At 45.2% G+C, this 18335-nt stretch overlaps 1 protein-coding gene across 2 annotated transcripts in view; it reads left to right on the top strand.

Annotated features, from left to right (window-relative positions):
• The window catches only part of TBC1D22B (TBC1 domain family member 22B), an 80895-nt gene that overhangs the window by 18165 nt on the left and 44395 nt on the right, over positions 1 to 18335 (top strand). For both annotated transcript variants that reach the window (XM_019456984.2, XM_019456983.2), the window contains exons 3-7: positions 9957 to 10264; positions 13455 to 13634; positions 14169 to 14239; positions 15645 to 15773; positions 17049 to 17114. In XM_019456984.2, the coding sequence (XP_019312529.1) occupies positions 9957 to 10264; positions 13455 to 13634; positions 14169 to 14239; positions 15645 to 15773; positions 17049 to 17114 (754 nt within the window). The remainder of the gene's footprint in view (positions 1 to 9956; positions 10265 to 13454; positions 13635 to 14168; positions 14240 to 15644; positions 15774 to 17048; positions 17115 to 18335) is intronic.

Raw genomic sequence — 18335 nt, 5'->3', positions numbered from 1 at the left:
GCGTGTGTATTCATACCCCCAATTACCACTTCATCGCTCCTTTCTCTCATGGGCCATCAATCAGCCACAGTGAATTTAAATGAAGAGATGCATCATCTTCTCAGGTTTTCTAAGAATTTTGGGCTCTGTCTCTGGGCACGCTTCATCTTAAGACTTATTTCCAGGAAAGCTGTAGTTTGTGGTGAAAGCCGAATGATTCGAGAGGTACAGGAGACCTAAGTTGTCATCTTTCTGGGGCCCGTGTAATAATATCTACCCTTTCTTTCCTTAACAGTCAAGGAAGGAGTAAAGATAATGTATATTAAAGTATTTTGAATACCTACAAAAATGCCATAACAGATGTACATTATCAATGTTTTAATATTTAAAGTTTTTTTTTAATGTTTATTTTGAGGGAGAGAGTGCATGTGTGTGCACGCAAGCGGGGGTCGGGGCAGAGTGAGCGAGAGAGAGAGAGAGAGAGAGAGAGAGAGAGAGAGAGAGAATCCCAAGCAGGCACTGCACTGTCAGCACAGAGCCCAGTGCGGGGCTTGATCTCACAAACCGCGAGATCATGACCTGAGCCGAAATCAAGAGTCAAATGCTTAATTGACTGAGCCACCTAGGCACCCCAGCATTTTAATATTAAAAAAAAATAATAACTTAGCTGAATATGTGGTGAACTTTCTGTAATTCTACCAACTCATTGCAAAAAGATGGCAATTTGGCCGGTATGTGGAAAGTATGGTCTCCTGAATCACTTTGGAAGCGCGACTGCTATTCTTTTCTGTAACGCACAGTTTTTACACCAGAAGCCACAGTATAAGCTCTTTGAGGGCAGGGATTTTCCTTTATTCACCGCTGTACCCTTAGTACCTAGAAGAGCACGCAGTGCGTACTAGGCACTTAGTAAGCATTTATGGGTTGAAGGAATGAAATCATTGCATGCACTTAGACAGTGAGCTTTACTTTAGTGCTTCTTAGTTTGTACCTCGCTCTTCATAGGGGAGCATGTTTTCTGTGACAATTGTGTGGCATTCACATTAAGTAGAATGGATACTCTTTCCTGGTTTTACCAATAGCAGACTATCTGGTCTGTCGGTCGATATAGCAGGCACTACTTAACTAACAGTCTTCCCTGCCCCTGCCTCTTCCTTGCTTAAGAACTATAATTTTATTCAGCTCTTGAGCAGGTATCTGTATTAGTTTAAGCCTTTTATAATAATCTTTTGGTAATCACAGTGACTGGCCTGCAGTGGGCTTATGTCATTGGTTCTGGCCCATGAGATGTAAAAGTTTCCTGAGGGAGGGTACCTGGAAAGATGTTCCTGTTCGATCAGAGAGAGATCATTTTGTGAAGAGAGCCTCTTTTTGTCTCTACTCACCTTTCCTGCTTTTGAATGTGGTGGTGTGAAAATAGATGCTGAAAGCTGTAGCAGGTAACTTGTAAGCTGAGGGAATGGGTAAGAGACCCTCAGACACCTGCCGAGTAGTGCCTTGGCATCATGGGTCTTTACAATTAAAGCATTAGAGGTTGAGGATTCTTTTTTTTTTTTTTTTTTTTTTTTTAGTGTTTTTATTTATTTTTGAGAGAGAGAGAGAGAGCACAAGCCAGGGAGAAGCAGAGAGAGAGGGAGACACAGAATCTGAAGCAGGCTCCAGACTCTGAGGTGTCAGCACAAAGCCGGACATGGGGCTCAAACTCACGAACTGCAAGATCATGACCTGAGCCTAAGTTGGAAGCCCAACCAACTGAGCCACCGAGGTGCTCCCAGAGGTTGAGGATTCTGTTCCTTGTAGCCAGTTCTGTTCACAGCCAGGATTTGTTGATTGGTAGATCCATTCCAGCGTATTTTATAATTGCCTTTGATGAATACGTGGCTAACACAGAAATCACTCAGTCCACCCATGCATAAGGCAGTCGAGGGTACTGTCCTCTATTTTATGTTTATGTCAGAGTCACCACACCTTGTCTGCATCTGTTATCGAGTGCATTTTCCCTGGTTCTGTATTGAGGACAGGTCTTGAGGAACATTCCCATATTCCAAACTGCCAAGACAAATTTTATATGCTTTTGTTTTCCCAACTATTAGTTATATAAAACCACAAAAGTTTTCACTGATCATTCAGGAGAGTTGGAATCAACTTTATTTTCTTTTTGTTTATAGGTTTAATTTTTTCTTCATGTATCTTACTTCAATATCATTCTCCTTTTATTTATTTTTAAAATTTTGTTTCAGAGAGAGTGAGAGCTAGGGGAGAGGGCAGAGGGAGAGAGAGAGAATATCCCAAGCAGGCTCCACGTTCAGCGTGGAGCCTGATGCAGGGCTCAATCACACAGCCCTGGGATCATGGCCTGAGCTGAAATCGAGAGTTGGACACTCAACCGACTGGGCCACCCAGGCGCCCCTGCAATCATACTTTCAATAGAAGTAATCACTTAGCTCTGCAATTTGGGAGGAATAGAATTGTCACTGAATAAATTGCCGCCTCTTTTCATGCACTCGGTGGTTTGTTAGCACTCTGCAACATGGGACAACCTCTAGGTCTGCACTGGACCATTTTACAGTTCCAGATTGTTACTATAAAACATTTATCGCCCTTATTTTAGTACCTTTGTTGGGACATTTTTATTACTTTCTCCTCTGTGTGATTATCATTCCACTTCAGACTGCCATTAATTACCGTGTGGTTAAGCCCCATCACAGCAGAAGCCTTTACACGGGGTCTTCAATCATCTAAACTGCATGAGCACAGTACATCGTTCCCTGTCTGTATATACTGACTTCAATTTGCCAAATTATTACCATTACTGATAATATTGCCAGCAATAATTTTTACAGCTCGGATGAAGCTAGCCTTACTGCAGAGTGGCCCCATTGGCCACTTGATGGTACGACAAGCCTCTAAATTTATTGTTTTCTGAATTGCACTAAAGTACGATCCTGGTTGCGCGTCACGAAGCTGGTTCACACGCAGCCACACTAGTTATCGGGATGACTGGATTTATTTGAATGTCACCGAATTCCCCGCTTGTTTCACACCCCTCACCAGTGTCAGACATTATTTTTCTGAGTAAATTTGTGTACTGTTTCTGTTAAGCGAGCAACCATGTCAGTAAAACGGTGTAGCCTCAATCAGATTACAGAATGATTGATCTTTTGTTTCCTAACCAGTAGAACCTGTAGCCACTCTTGTTCAAAACATCCTTTGGGGCTCGTGTCAGCATTCAACAAGTTACCATTCACCAAACAACTGATTTCTCTCAAATGTGCCACTTAATTACGTTTTCAGGAGTTTTAGGGTCGTGTGCACTCCTTGAATCTCTTTTTCTTCACCACTTTGTAGCTCCATGATCTTGGGCAAATTACTTAACCTCTCTGAGTCTCCTCATCCGTGAAATAGAAGTAATAAGACTCAGGTCACAGTTACTGGGAGAATTAAGAGGTCTCTGTGAAAGTGCTTTTGAAGCTATAATTTGGCATTCGGTCGTAAGGAGGCGTGATGGAGGTGTCTGTGACAGGCCAGTTTGGTTGTAAGTCTGACACAGATCAGTTTGAACAACCTTGGCTGAACTTCAAGCCACACTGTGGTTGTTAGGATACCTCAGGTTGGCTATCAATTAGTTGGGGCCATGTTAAAATGAGGCAGCCTATAAACCAGAGGTACCGCCAGCTGGGATCACCTGGATTGGTTTTTTCACTGGGCCTCCTGATGTCAAAAGAGAAGAGCGGTGTGTCTCCTCCAGGGACCATATTCCTGAATTCAGCCTCTTCCCATTCCGGCTACCGACGCACACAGCCTGTTCTGTGTAGACAGGAGACGATTGGCACAAGGCTAGAGAGTTAGGGCTGTCAGCTGTGCACACGTGGGGGCACTACGGCTGTGGTGGTATGTGCTCCGTTTGCCTGGCAACTCCTCTTCCTGGGCTGCAGATCTTACTAGACCTCCTTTTCTAGGTAGATTAGTTAAAGAGTATATGCAGGCCGTCAGGTCAGGTAGACCTAGATTTGAGCCCAGACTTTGCTGCCTGCTCATGACCTCAGTAAGCCTCAGTTTCCTGATCTGCAAATAGGAATAATAATAATAATAATAATAATACCTCAAAAAGTAATAGTACCTTATAGCCTTATGAATGAGCATTGATCAGAAAATGGGTATATATAAATATTAGCACAGAACCTGGCACCTAGTAAACAGCCAATACATTCACACTTTAATGTATGTATAAATTTATATTCTCTCCTTTGGAGAGAACAAAATGAATAAACATGGAAATGCTTCAACTTTAAATCATCCCACCGTTGTTGCTGGTCTGTAGATTTTCTTGTTTCCTCTCAGTGGCAACCCAGGAACCATTTCACTCTGACCTGCCTCTTTCATTCTGTAACTGGTTCTCACCAACCCTCAGTCCTCACACACCTACCCCTCCTGGTGGTACCAACCCCTTCCTCCATGAAGGCCTCTTTCCAGAAGATGGAGCTGACTTTTTTTAACTGGTTGGTTGCATTCTGGGTTTTGTGGAATAGGCATCTCTAAAATAATTTCCAGTGGCCTCAAGATGGTCTGCTTTGAGTCTCTTGTCTTCCTGTCACAGGGAATGACAGCCTTTCCTCCTTTCTTTGTTCTTCAGTGTGTTGGAATATGTCCTTCCAGTTTCTATTTGCAGAAGTCTTCACCTGAGTAATTCCAATTCTTAATCTCAATAGTTGACTTATATTGAATCTTCATCTCCTTCAAAAAATATAATGAAATATTTGAATGCTTAAAAAGATGTAAAGAAAAATATAACAAATCCTCATGTACCCACCACTCGGCTGATTTACCTCCTTTGTACGGATGTGTTAGAGCCTGAGTCTTAGCATGTCCCATCTCTTGGTGCAATGTTTCCATCCAGTGCAGGGTGTATGTGTGCTTCACCCAGTGTTAAACTATCAGCATCCAGTCACTTCTTTGGCCTGAGTTAAAATTTAGCTTCTTGGGGCGCCTGGATGGCTCAGTCGGTTGAGCGTCCGACTTCAGCTCGGGTCATGATCTCACAGTCTGTGAGTTCAAGCCCTGCGTCGGGCTCTGTGCTGACAGCTCAGAGCCCGGGACCTGTTTCAGATTCTGTGTCTCCCTCTCTCTCTGACCCTCCCCCGTTCATGCTCTGTCTCTCTTTGTCTCAAAAATAAATAAATGTTAAAAAAAAATTTTTTTAAATAAAAAAAATAAAAAAAAATTTAGCTTCTTGAGTTGATGGCTTATTTTAAAAATCTTAAAAATATCAAGAGAGTATTTAAGAGGGGCGCCTGGCTGACTTAGTTGGTAGAGCATGTGACTCTTGATTACTGGGTCGTGAGTTCAAGCCCCATGTTGGGTGTGGAGCCTACTTTAAAAAAAAAAAAGAGAGAGAGAGAGAGTATTTAGGAAACATCAACCAGAAAAACACGGTGGTTAATCTTGGTATCCAAGGTACTCCATATCAATCAGTTGGGTTCATTGTGTGCAATCTTGAGGTACACATAGCCTCCAAAAAGGAAAACGACAGTAACCACGAACTTGTATGCAGTATTTTATTGGTGGCAGAGCTTTCTTACACATCTGCCTATTTGTTCTTGACAGTGGACCATCTGAGGTATGTTCTACAGGCAATGGATTCTACATCCCCCTTTACAAAAGAGAAACAGTCATAGTGATGGGTCCAGAACCTGCAGCCTCAGCAGGTCCACAGACGAGTACTTTGCCTCTTCTGGCTCGTGGATGGATTTTTGACAGCAGATATTCACAATGTGTTGTCCCAGTTTTATTTTCTTTGATTTGAGCTCTTGCTCGTTTCTGATTGTTTGTTTAGTAAGTTTATAAGTACCCTTACTTTGGGGATTGATGAAAGCCAACAACCTTATCCACTGGTTAATAATATGCTCACTGTAGAAGACACAAATAATTCAGAGACCTATAGAAATGAAATGAAATGTCCCCTATAATCCACAGCCTAGCGATAAGCACTGTTAACATTTTGATGTATTTTCTTTCTGGTCTTTTCTATGCATATACTTTTTTTTTAATATAGAGATTATAAAAATATATTTTTTTGGCTCCAGTTTTCACTTTATTGAGATCGTTTTCTAGTGTTACTTAATAGCCTGTGAGATGTGCTTTTCAGTGGCATTATAACATTTCATCTGGTGGCTGAACAAATTTCATCATTCCAATTTCTAGATGTTTATGCTGTTTTCAGTTTTTAACCAAAATAACACCATGATAAACTGTCTTAGATCCTCTGACCCTCTGGTTATTATGTTAGGGTCAGAAATTATAAACCATTTTCGGGCTTATGGTATGTATGTTGCCAGATTGTTTTCCAGAAGGCTGTACAACATACACCCTCACCTGCACCATTAGATGGCGGTCCCACTGCACCCTTGGCAACACTGAAGAGAATGCTGTTTAGATCTTTGCTAACTTGGCGGGTAGAAAATGGTATTTTGTTTCTATCACATTTGAACTACTACATCTTGTAATCTAGTTTTCTCCCTTGTATTTTGTGTGATGTCTTCTCTTCCTTTACTCTGTGTAAGACCAGCTTTGAAAGCAATGCCTCAGTTAAAATCTTACTCCTTTTCTGTTGCTAATAGTAAGGACATATTGGTGAGCTGAGCTGTATGAGCTCCCAGACTGTATTTATCAGTGTTAATAACAATTATCTTTTAGGATAAGCGTTGGACTCATAGAGGGAGATGAGATGGGTTGTTAGACCACCCACCTCTACCCAAAGGGAAGAAACAGCTCCTGGAAATGGGGAGATTCAGCTCTTCTGGCAGAACCTTGTTTCCCCTCTAGTATCACTGTGCTTTGCTGGAGGAAACAGGGAGGCAATTAGTGATGTCTTTTTTTTTTTCAACATAATACTTAATTTTATTTTTTTAATTTACATCCAAATTAGTTAGCATATAGTGCAACAATGATTTCAGGAGTAGATTCCTTAGTGCCCCTTACCCATTTAGCCCATCCCCCCTCCCACAACCCCTCCAGTAACCCTCTGTTTGTTCTCCATATTTATGAGTCTCTTATGCTTTGTCCCCCTCCCTTTTTTTTAATTTTTTTTTTTTAACGTTTATTTATTTTTGAGACAGAGAGAGACAGAGCATGAACAGGGAGGGGCAGAGAGAGAGGGAGACACAGAATCTGAAACAGGCTCCAGGCTCTGAGCTGTCAGCACAGAGCCTGACGCGGGGCTCGAACTCACGGACCGTGAGATCATGACCTGAGCCGAAGTTGGACGCTTAACCGACCAAGCCATCCAGGCGCCCCCCCAACCCTGTTTTTATATTATTTTTCTTTCCCTTCCCTTATGTTCATTTGTTTTGTCTCTTAAAGTCCTTATATGAGTGAAGTCATATCATACTTGTCTTTCTCTGATTTCACTTAGCATCATACCCTTCAGTTCCATCCACGTAGTTGCAAATGGCAAGATTTCATTCTTTTTGATTGCTGAGGATTACTCCCTAGTGTATATATACCACGTTTTCTTTATCCATTCGTCCATCACTGGACATTTGGGCTCTTTCCATACTTTGGCTACTGTTGATAGTGCTGCTATAAACATGGGGGTGCATGTGTCCCTTTGAAACAGCACACCTGTATCCCTTGGATAAATACCTAGTAGTGCATTTGCTGGGTTGTAGGGTAGTTCTATTTTTAGTTTTTCGAGGAACCTCCATACTGTTTTCTAGAGTGGCTGCACCAGCTTGCATTCCCAAGTGATGTCTTTACTCCAGTGCATTCAGGCTCCAGGTGTAAATGTACACAAGGTTTGGGATTTGAGGGATGTTAGACAAGACTGAGTTAGAAATGTCCCAACCAGGTAGTCCCCAGGATCCAGAATAAGGGCCCACAGATGTTAAAGGGGAGACCTGAAGAGGAGACGGTCAGGAAAGTAGGAATGATTCGCATGACTCCTAGGACTAAGCTCTCTTTCCTCAGTGAGTCAATCTAGTTTTCCCAAACTGTCGTCATGTACCATCTTCGCGTTTTTTTGCCAAAGTCTGTTCTGTTATTTTACTGAATGCATTTTTAAAAAATAGCCTCTTAAAAAACCTCAATTAGATTTGTGCGTGTGTGTGTGTGTGTGTGTGTGTGTGTATTTAAGATTTTATTTTTAAGTAATTGCTACACCCAATGTGGGGCTCAAACTCACAACCCTGAGGTCAAGATTCACATGCTCTACCGACTGATCCAGCCAGGTGACCCACACTGATATATACATATATATATATATATATATATATACGTGTATATGTATATATATATATATATATATATATACATATACACGTATATATATATATATATATATATATATATATTATTTTTTCTTAATATGAAATTTATTGTCAAATTGGTTTCCATACAACACCCAGTGCTCATCCCAACAGGTGCTCTCCTCAGTACCCATCACCCACCCTCCCCTCCCTCCCACCCCCCATCAACCCTCATATTGTTCTCAGTTTTTAAGAGTCTCTTATGGTTTGGCTCCCTCCCTCTCTAACCATTTTTTTTCCTTCCCCTCCCCCATGGTCTTCTGTTAAGTTTCTCAGGATCCACATAAGAGTGAAAACATATGGTATCTGTCTCTCTCTGTATGACTTATTTCACTTAGCATCACACTCTGCAGTTCCATCCATGTTGCTACAAAAGGCCATATTTCATTCTTTCTCATTGCCACATAGTATTCCATTGTGTATATAAACCACAATTTCTTTATCCATTCATCAGATGATGGACATTTAGGCTCTTTCCATAATTCCACATTGATATTTTATCTTTTTTTTTTTTAATTTTTTTAATGTTTATTTATTTTTGAGAGGGAGAGAGAGACAGAGCATGAGTGGGGGAGGGGCAGAGAGAGAGAGGAAGACACAGAATCCGACGCAGGCTCCAGGCTCTGAGCCGTCAGCACAGAGCCTGACGCGGGGCTCCAACCCATGAACCATGAGATCATGACCTGAGCTGAAGTCGGACACTTAACCGACTGAGCCACCCAGGTGCCCCACATTGATATTTTAAAGTAAACCTCATCACTTCTGTAAATTAGAAATGGAAAGCTAATTATCATTTGCCAAAAATAGAAGAAGTAACCTTAAAAGTAAACACAGTGAAAAAAACAAAACTCTCTTATTAAGAAAATTCAAAACCAGCTGATGTTGCTTGCAAACATGTTGATCTGAGGCTGTCCTCTCTTTGTTAAAAAATAGCCTTAAAGACAGAGTAGCACCATACTGAGCCTGTCTCCTTTAGGCTAGCTGAAGGACTTTAACAGAATGAAAAAGGAACATCTCATTCATTCTGGAACTTGATGTTTCATGCTACATATGGACTGCCTAAAATTATCTCTGGTTCTGCCAGGAGTTCATGTCCTACTCTAAGGAATAGTTTAGGTTATGTTACCGTAGCAGATTAACTCTGGAATCTCAGTGGATTGTCACAACAAAGGTTCATTTATTCCTTTCTCATGCTACGTGTCCAGAGTGGAGTTGAGTGGGAGTGGAGGGCAGGCTCTACCCTACGCAGTCACTCTGCTTCCCAGGTGAGGGAGGCGCCTGGCCAGTTACCACAGTAGAAGAAAGCTTATAGAGAGAGAACTCATCCCTGTGCTTGTCTACTTTGGCTTTGGAGTGATTTCCTCATTTCTCTCCTCAGCTTATTGGCCAGAACTAGTCTTCTAGCCTTGTCTGAATACGGGGCGGGGGTGGGGGGGCTGGGAAGTATAGGGGAGCACATGGGATATTTGGTGAGCATTGTTGTCTCTGCTCCATCAGTCTCTGCAGTATAGTGCTGGTCTAGATGCCTCTAGATGAGGAATGGATACAGCTGTTTTTATTTGTAGAAGGTAAAGATTATATATCAACTAGTTTGTCATACTGTTCATATTAAGCCAGTGAAGGTGGTCAGAAGTATCAGATCATTCCCTGGTAATGATGTCTCCTTTCTTAAAGCTTCATCAAAGAACGGTCAAAAGTCAACGCAGTTCCTTTGAAGAATAAGAAGGCCTCCAGTTTCCATGAGTTTGCCCGGAATACCAGTGATGCTTGGGACATTGGCGATGATGAGGAAGAGGACTTTTCCTCCCCTTCTTTCCAAACTCTAAACTCAAAAGTTGCTCTGGCGACCGCAGCCCAAGTCCTAGAAAACCACAGCAAGTTGAGGGTGAAACCAGAACGCTCCCAGTCAACAACATCCGATGTTCCTGCCAGCTACAAGGTCATAAAGTCCAGCAGTGACGCTCAGCTGTCCAGAAATTCCAGTAAGTCCATCCTGCTCCCTTCCACAGCCTCACCCTTTTCAGCAGAGTGCACCTCAAATGAACAGTTTTTCTCTAGGGCATTACTCAGATCTTCCATTGAATGGTAAATGTGAAAGCTCAAGCCTGAGCCCAATGGGTCATAGACTCTGCCTGTTCTGCCCCCACACCTTGATGGCTACTTGGGGCTTCACTTGCTGACACCCCATTTTTGCCTGCCGTTTTGTTCTTCCTTTCCCTGTGATGGGGTCTAGAACTTTTGCTCTTTGGTTGCTTCACATTTCTTTGGGCCTGGTCAGGTTTAAGGTTATTGACTCATGTATGTAAAGTTGTTAGTGGCTGAATTTCACAAACGTGTGGCACTGTTGTTTGGCCTGTTCGGCCCTGGGGAGCAGTCATTAGTAAGGTTGTTCCTTTCCTGTTCCTAAGGAATGGAGCAACATGTGCCCGGAGGCTCTGGGTCACAGACTCAGGTTGGGGGCGGGGTGGGAGGAGACACGCCTTCTGTTTCTTTTTGGGAAACTGGCTTCTGCAAGTGGTTGAGGTAATGGTGGTTTTATCAGATGTTTGGGGTCTCTCAGTGTACCCTCTTAACTATCCATTGCTGTATGTAATTTTGCTCTAGAGGGTTTTACGGAAGCCAGTTATTCTGAGTCGGGGAGGGAAGTGTCATTATTCCAGTGAAAGTTAGAATGGCTGACTGGTAAAGGGCGAAGGGAAGTGGAAGAATGTCAGAGCCTGGCGTGTGTCCCGACTCATGCTCTAAGAGAACAACTTCTGCAGTTTCAGAATAAGCACGTGGTCATGAACTTAGGCTGTGAGGCTGTTAAAATGCCACAGTCACTTTCCATCGCCGATCGGGCTCCAGGTTCCACCTTCAGTGCCGTGCCCACGTGGGTGTTCGGTGTTGACTGACTGGCCGTAGCTATAGGCTGTTGGAAGTGTCTGTGTGCTGTGATTGAGGGTGTTAAAGGATCTCAAGTGTGAGGAAGCACCCCCCTCCCCGCCCCCATCCCTAGTAAAGGTGCAGCCCTCATACAGCCAGGACCGTCCAGAACATTCCCTTTATGAGGTCCCCTCCTGTGAACATCATGTGATATCATCGCTCTCAGGCCCCCAGTGTGTGGTCTGTGTTTCCTAGGCCCCATGTTACACTAGGCATCCCAGCCAAATACCCTGTGACTGTTGCTTCTGTAAACCTTCTAGTTGTGCATGTTGCTGAGTGCTCATCTTTTTTTTTTTTTTTTCCAAGAGAGGATTTCTTTATTTTGTATTAAAAAAAAAATTTTTTTTAAGTTCATTTATTTTTGAGAGAGAGACAGAGCATGAACAGGGGAGGGGCAGAGAGAGAGGGAGACACAGAATCCAAAGCAGGCTCCAGGCTCTGAGCTGTCAGCACAGAGCCCGACGCGGGGCTCGAACTCACAAACCACGAGATCATGACCTGAGCCGACACTGGACACTTAACCAACTGAGCCACCCAGGCGCCCTGTCTTTCTTTATTTTTTGAAAAATGTTTATTTATTTTGAGAGAGAGAGAGAGCATGCATGCAAGCAGGGGAGGGGCAGAGAGAGAGGGAGAGAGAATCCCAAGCAGACTCCATGCTGTTAACACAGAGCCTGACATGAGGCTTGATCTCACAAACTGTGAGATTATGACCCGAGCCAAATGCTTAACCAGCTGAGCCACCCAGGAACCCCTCATCATTTAATTCTTGTTGTGAGTCCTGCCTTTTTTTTTTTTTAATTTAATTTTTTATTTTTAAAAATTTACATCCAAATTAGTTAGCATATAGTGAAACAATGATTTCAGGAGTAGATTCCTTAATGCCCCTTACCCATTTAGCCCATTTTTTTTTTTTTAATGTTTATTTTTGAGAGAAGAGAGAACATGAGCGGGGAAGGGGCAGAGACAGTGGGATAGGATCTGAAGCAGGATCCGTGCTGACAGCACAGAGCCAGATGTGGGGCTTGAACACATGAACTTCGAGATCATGACCTGAGCCGAAGTCAGATGTTTAATTGACTGAGCCACTCAGGTTCCTTGTGACTCCTGCTTTTTAAGGCCCAGATAGATAAAAGAACATGAAATAGTTATGGAAGGACAGTCAGAATTTAAAACTGACTTTACTTTGGGGTAGTAAAATAAATAAGGATTTTGGAATCAGACAGACCTAAGGTGGCATCTCAGGTCTCACTAGCAAATCGCTTTTAACCTCTCTGAGCTGTGGTTTCTTCATCTGTAAAGTAATAATTCCTACCATATGTTGCAAGAATCAAATGAGAGATCCTATGTAAATGTGACCAGCATGATGCCTTATACGTAGTAGGAGCTCAGGAAATGTCAGTCCTATACTGCGCGTTTCTCCTTCCTATCATCTGGGTTAGAAATGTCAAGAACCAGCCATGTGGTTCTGCTGGGGTCTGTGTTCCTGTTATTTCAGTCATATCCCAGCAGAATTAAAAGCTGGCTCACCTTGGTGGGAAATGTAGGAGCACAGAGGAACCCAAAACAGGGTTGCCTGGGGCCAGAGCCTCTCACCTGCTGTGCAGGGCACATTGATGGGCCAAGAACAACTTCGGGTTGCGCCGTGGATATTGATCCTCTCAGCCCTTGGGCCAGCTGCATGGGGCCTGGGGCTTCAGGCAAGCAGCCACCTGTTTTTATTACATGTGCCCTACTTACATGCCTAACCGACTGAGCCACTCAGGTTCCCTGTGACTCCTGCTTTTTAAGGCCCAGATAGATACAGAATATGAAACAGTTATGAAAGGACAGTCAGAATTTAACTCACTGCTTATGTGCTCTGTGATGTGGAAAGGGAAGGCAAACACTACCTTAGACCGTGTTGCCCCCACATTCAATATTAGGCATGAAGACACATCCCAGGTTGGGGTAGAAAGGAAACATTTGATTTCCATCCAGAGTTGCCAAAACAGTTGTCACAGTTGCTACGGCCTCTGGAGTCTGTTAGCACATAAGATGCCTTGGGAGCCTGTGATAAAAATGCAGCCCTTCCCCCGGGCAGACGGTTTCCATCCCCTGGCTGCCCTCAGCGGGCGCCTTGGGGCGGCGTGCCAGCTGCTCGGACCCGGTTCTGGCGGAGGGGCCAGTACTGAACAGCCAGCTCAGGGTCCCTCCACGTCCATGCACTACATTGCCGCCTGTTCTCTTTCTCTTTCATTATCACAGGTGACACATGCCTGAGGAATCCACTCCACAAACAGCAGTCACTCCCTCTCCGACCCATCATCCCCCTGGTTGCCCGCATCTCGGACCAGAATGCTTCCGGGGCGCCCCCGATGACTGTCCGGGAGAAAACCCGCCTTGAAAAATTCCGTCAGCTTCTCTCCAGCCACAACACTGACTTAGGTGAGTCCCCATGAGCCCCGGGCAAGGTAGGACCTCTTGGTGACTGGAATTCTCAGAGACCTGGAAGCTATTGCTCTTTATTCTTCCTTCTTTTACTTTTCCAGCATCTCCTGATCTGGTGCCCATTGCAGTGACATGCAGGTATTAAGTCAGAAGTATGTTACTAGAAATTAGGGACCAAATTAGGTGGGACTGGATTCTGCGGCCCGTAGACCATAGTGTAGCTGTTCTGGCTTTGGTCTCCTCTGCCTCGAGGCAACTCTGACTCAAATCCACACCCACGGGTCTCTCTTTGCCCCCCCTGAGTCTGATCTCCGAGCTGACTGCATCACTACTGCAGAGCCGTGTCTTCGCCACTTTGCTGCTCAGGGCTGTTGTCTGGGGCTTTCTCCCCGTGCTTGTCGGTAGCCGCTGCTGCTGCTGGTGGTGGTGGTCTTTCTTGAATGGTGGGAGGAATCAGGCAGTGCTGGCTCAGGGTTGTCTTAGGGCATTTGTGGGAAGGGCTAATCCAATCAAGCCGTTGTCCGTTTGCAGATGAACTGAGGAAGTGTAGCTGGCCGGGGGTTCCCAGGGAAGTTCGACCCATAACCTGGAGACTCCTGTCGGTGAGTTCTGCCCGCTGTGTAGAGAAGCGTGAGCCTCACACAGCCCTTCTTACCTGCTGAGGTTAGTGTGGGCACATTCATCTTACTGCATAGACTCCTCCAGTCCCACTGGGTGTGGCAGATCTGTGGGACTGTCATCTTATTTCTGCGCCTAAATAAACACATCCTTGCGAGTTATTCACGCACGTATAGAAGAGCACAGCTTTTCCCTGTTGGTGTATCCCCCCTTGCTCAACGCCAGGGAGAAAGAGCGTAGTGAGGTAGGGATCTCAGCACTTGTTTGGACAGGCTCCCACACTCCCCAGACTTCACTCTTTCCTCAGTAGGAATAACCAGAGTGGTGGAAAGCGACTCTGGCACTGTGAGGAGGTGAGACATGGGCCTCCCCCAGGAGCCTGCACCAGTCCCGCTCTCACTGAGGGCAGAGCACTGTGCCAGCCTCTGTGATAGGGACGCTCGGACTTCCTGAGCCTGTCACGTTCGTTCATTCATTCATTCATTCATCTAGCAAGGAATTATTGAGGGCCTGCTGTCTGCCAGGCATGGTGCCAGCAGCTGCGAGGATACACAACAATGAATGAAGCCTGGTCCCTGCTCTGCAGGCCCTGCCTGGGGAATGTATTACATAAATGTCTGCGAGAGGAAGTGACTCTTTCCTCAGTGTTCCCCACGAGTCCCGATCCTGCGGCCATGTAATCACTGCCTCCGCCACTTCTAGTAAGTTTGAATGCCAATAAGAGTAGATTTGGTCGTGGTCTCCGGAACGGGAGCCGCACGAATTGAGAGTGGGCTCTAGACCAGGAGTGAGAAGGAAAGTTGGCCTGAAGCTTTGGCTAGGCGGGAGGCTGCTGCCAGAAGTTCCGTGTCTGCACGTTGTGGCTGCCCGTGTCACAGATTCCATTCAGCTTTCTAAGCTGGCAGTTCTGAATATTAGCGTGGAGAAGAATGTGTGACTGGCACAGACTTCCAAGGCACACCCCTGGGATGTGCCGTAGAGGTGGCCGTAGGGCTGGGATTCCCGGAAGTATCGCCTTGCACACACGCAGCCCTCCAGAGGCCCCCACTCGGGTCCAGTTCCCTCCCACTGACCTAGATCCATTGCTCTGCTGAGCCAGCTCCGGGGCGCTCACCAGCAGCACGCACTGCAACTACAGTGCAGGGCTGCGGGAGTGTGCACGTAACCCTGGGAAAGCTGGCCTGGCTTCATCTGCCCACATGTGGGTCTCATTGAAGGAGGAGAGAGCAGACGCTGGGCGGCCGGACCCAAAAAGGGAGGATTCTTGTGCTCTTGGCAGCTGTTCTTCCGCCCCTTTGACGGTTGCCAAGCCAATCCTTAGGCTAAAATAAAAATTAAGGACTCGTGCAACCAACGTGTGTCCCCGTCTAACCACGGTCCTGTCTGTAGGGCTATCTCCCAGCAAACACCGAGAGGAGGAAGTTGACCCTGCAGCGGAAGCGGGAGGAATATTTTGGCTTCATTGAGCAGTATTATGACTCTCGAAATGAGGAACATCACCAGGATACCTACCGACAGGTACAGTCGTCACCTTTTTGGTTACGAATCATAATTGTCAGGTGTATCTCCTGGGAGAACTGTCATAGTGCAGGATTTCCGAGTCTTCAGGCTTTAGTATACTGGTTAGGAATTAAATTTATTCCCGGAACTGCTTCCCCTGTTTCTAATGAGTAGCTCTGATTTTAGCCATTTTAAATAGAGTTTTTGTTTTTTTTGTGTTTTTTGGTTTTTTGGGTTTTTTTTTGCACTGATCAGTGGCATTGCTTCTCCAACTTCCACATGCATACAAATCATCCAGGGTCTTGGTAAAATCCCACCCAAGCGTTATGATAAGATGCAGATTCTGATTCAGTGGGTCTGGGTTGAGACCTTCACTTCTGACAAACTCCCAGGCGGTGTCAACACTACTGGTCCCAGGCCGCAAATAGTAAGGGTCCCCGGGCACAGAGTGAAAGAGAAGCTCACTCAGGAGTGGTCCAGTCCCTCTAGACTGTGTGACATTAGTATGTCCACCTGGCAGCTAGTGCCGTTTCAGCACCCATGTCGGCCCGTGTGTCTGCAGGAGCAGTAGTTACCAGCAGGCTCAGCAGGCAGTGTTCCACCACCCTCACGGTGGTCCCCACCGCCTGCCAAAAGAGGAGGGGAGGAAGAAGAGGGGCGAGGGGAAAAGCCCAGGTTGCTGGCAGCTGTCTTCAGGAAGCCTCAAGAGCCAAAGTAGCTTCTGCTGCTGTCGCCGCCACGGTCCTTGGGATCGATCGTTAAGGCTCGGAGAAATCCTGAAGCTGAAACCAGCTGTCGTGACCTCTTTGGTAACAGAAGTGAGGGCTTGGCAGTGACAGTTACTGAATGCCGGCTCCCTCTGGTTCCCAATCCAGTCACGTGTCTGCCACTTTCAGAGCTCTCTCCGCTCTTGGGAACTATTGATGAGTAAGACTCTGAAAGAGGGACGCACATTTTGATCATGCCTGTTGAGTAAGCACCAGCCCAGAGTGAAACAGACTCCAGGGCGATTCTCTTAGGCCGTGGGTTCTCTTAGGTCGTGAAGCCCGTTGCTGTTCGACATAAGTGGTTTATCTGCGGAGGTTTCCTCAGTTTCAGTAAGCTATTGCTGTCATGGAAACGTATTCCAGATGGACAGGCGGGCTTAATTAGACTCTTCTGGTATGTCCGTCAGTTCTTTCTGAAGATACTGTGCTGTCACTCTTACCCCCTTGATTCGCAGATCTTAAGAAAATAACTTCTCAAAAGAACAAACTGGCATTTGTGTTTTTAGACATGACTTCTCTTTTTCAGATTCACATCGACATTCCAAGGACAAATCCTCTCATTCCATTGTTCCAGCAGCCGCTTGTACAGGAGGTAAGGGAAGTACTTAACCGTTCTCGGCCCTTCTCCGCTCCATGCCTCCACAGCACCTGTTCTGCATGTGTGTGTCCTAGACCTCCCTCCGGCCGTGGGCAGGTGTGTGGCTAATCATGGGGGTACCTTCTGTTCGGATACGGAGCTGTGGTCCCTGCAGAGCTCTTTCTTGTGCATTCTCATTTGTTCTCCTCGACAAATCTATGGGCCAGGTCACACTCTGAGAAGTTAAGGGGCTTATCCGGGGCTTTAAAGCCACACTGGAACAGGATGAAGGCTAGAACTCATACCTCAGAATTCCTAGTCCTGTGTTTGCTCTACTTTATCAAGCTGGGCTAGTGATGGTTTTTTTATTGTGGTAAGTGTGTGTACCATGAAATGTCCCATTTTAACCCTTTTTAAGTGCACAGTTCAGCGGCATCAAGTACATTCACACTGTGGTATGACTACCACCTGTCTTTATGACTTTTTTCGTCTGCCCAAACAGAAACTTTGTATCCATTAAATAATAGTTCTGGGGGCGCCTTTTGGCTCAGTCAGTTGAGCGTCTGACTCTTGGTTTCAGCTCAGATCGTGATTCCAGGATCATGGGATCAAGCCCCATGTTGGGCTCCGTGCTGACATCAGGGAGCCTGCTGGGGATTTTCTCTCTCCTTCTGTCTCTGCCCCTCCCCTCCTCTCTCAAAATGAATAAACATTAAAAAAATAACAATAATTCTCCATCCCCAACAACCACCATCCTACTTTCTGTCTCTATGAGTTTGAATATTTCAGGTACTTCAGACAAGTAAGACCATATATTGTCGGTCCTTGCGTTACTGGCTTATTTCACTTGGCATGATAATATCTTCAGAGTTCATCTATGTTGTAACATGTGTCAGAATTTCCTTCCTCTTAAAACTGAATAATATTCGTTATATGTGTGTAACACATATTGTCCGTCTACTCTGTCCTCTGTCTGTGGACAGTTGGATTGCTTCCACTTTGGGTATTATGTCTGTTTGAGTCCCTGTTTTAAATCCTTCTGAGAATATACCCAGAAGTTGAAGTAGTCATGATACTGTGAAACCTGACAAGTCCACGAAACGCATAGAAGGTCTCAGTGGGACTGTTATCTTTTGACCCGAGCAGTAATTATAACCTCCTTGAGACTAGGGATTTCCTTAGCAGCTTCACGGTAGCTAGGACGCTGGGTGTAAGTGCTCTCTGAATCCTGTTTTC

The sequence above is a fragment of the Panthera pardus genome, unplaced genomic scaffold (assembly GCF_024362965.1).
Source record: "Panthera pardus isolate Hobbes unplaced genomic scaffold, ASM2436296v1 HiC_scaffold_17, whole genome shotgun sequence".
Lineage (NCBI taxonomy): Eukaryota > Metazoa > Chordata > Mammalia > Carnivora > Felidae > Panthera > Panthera pardus.
Note: the sequence above shows the minus strand (reverse complement) of the source record. Positions and strands in the feature narration are given on the sequence as shown.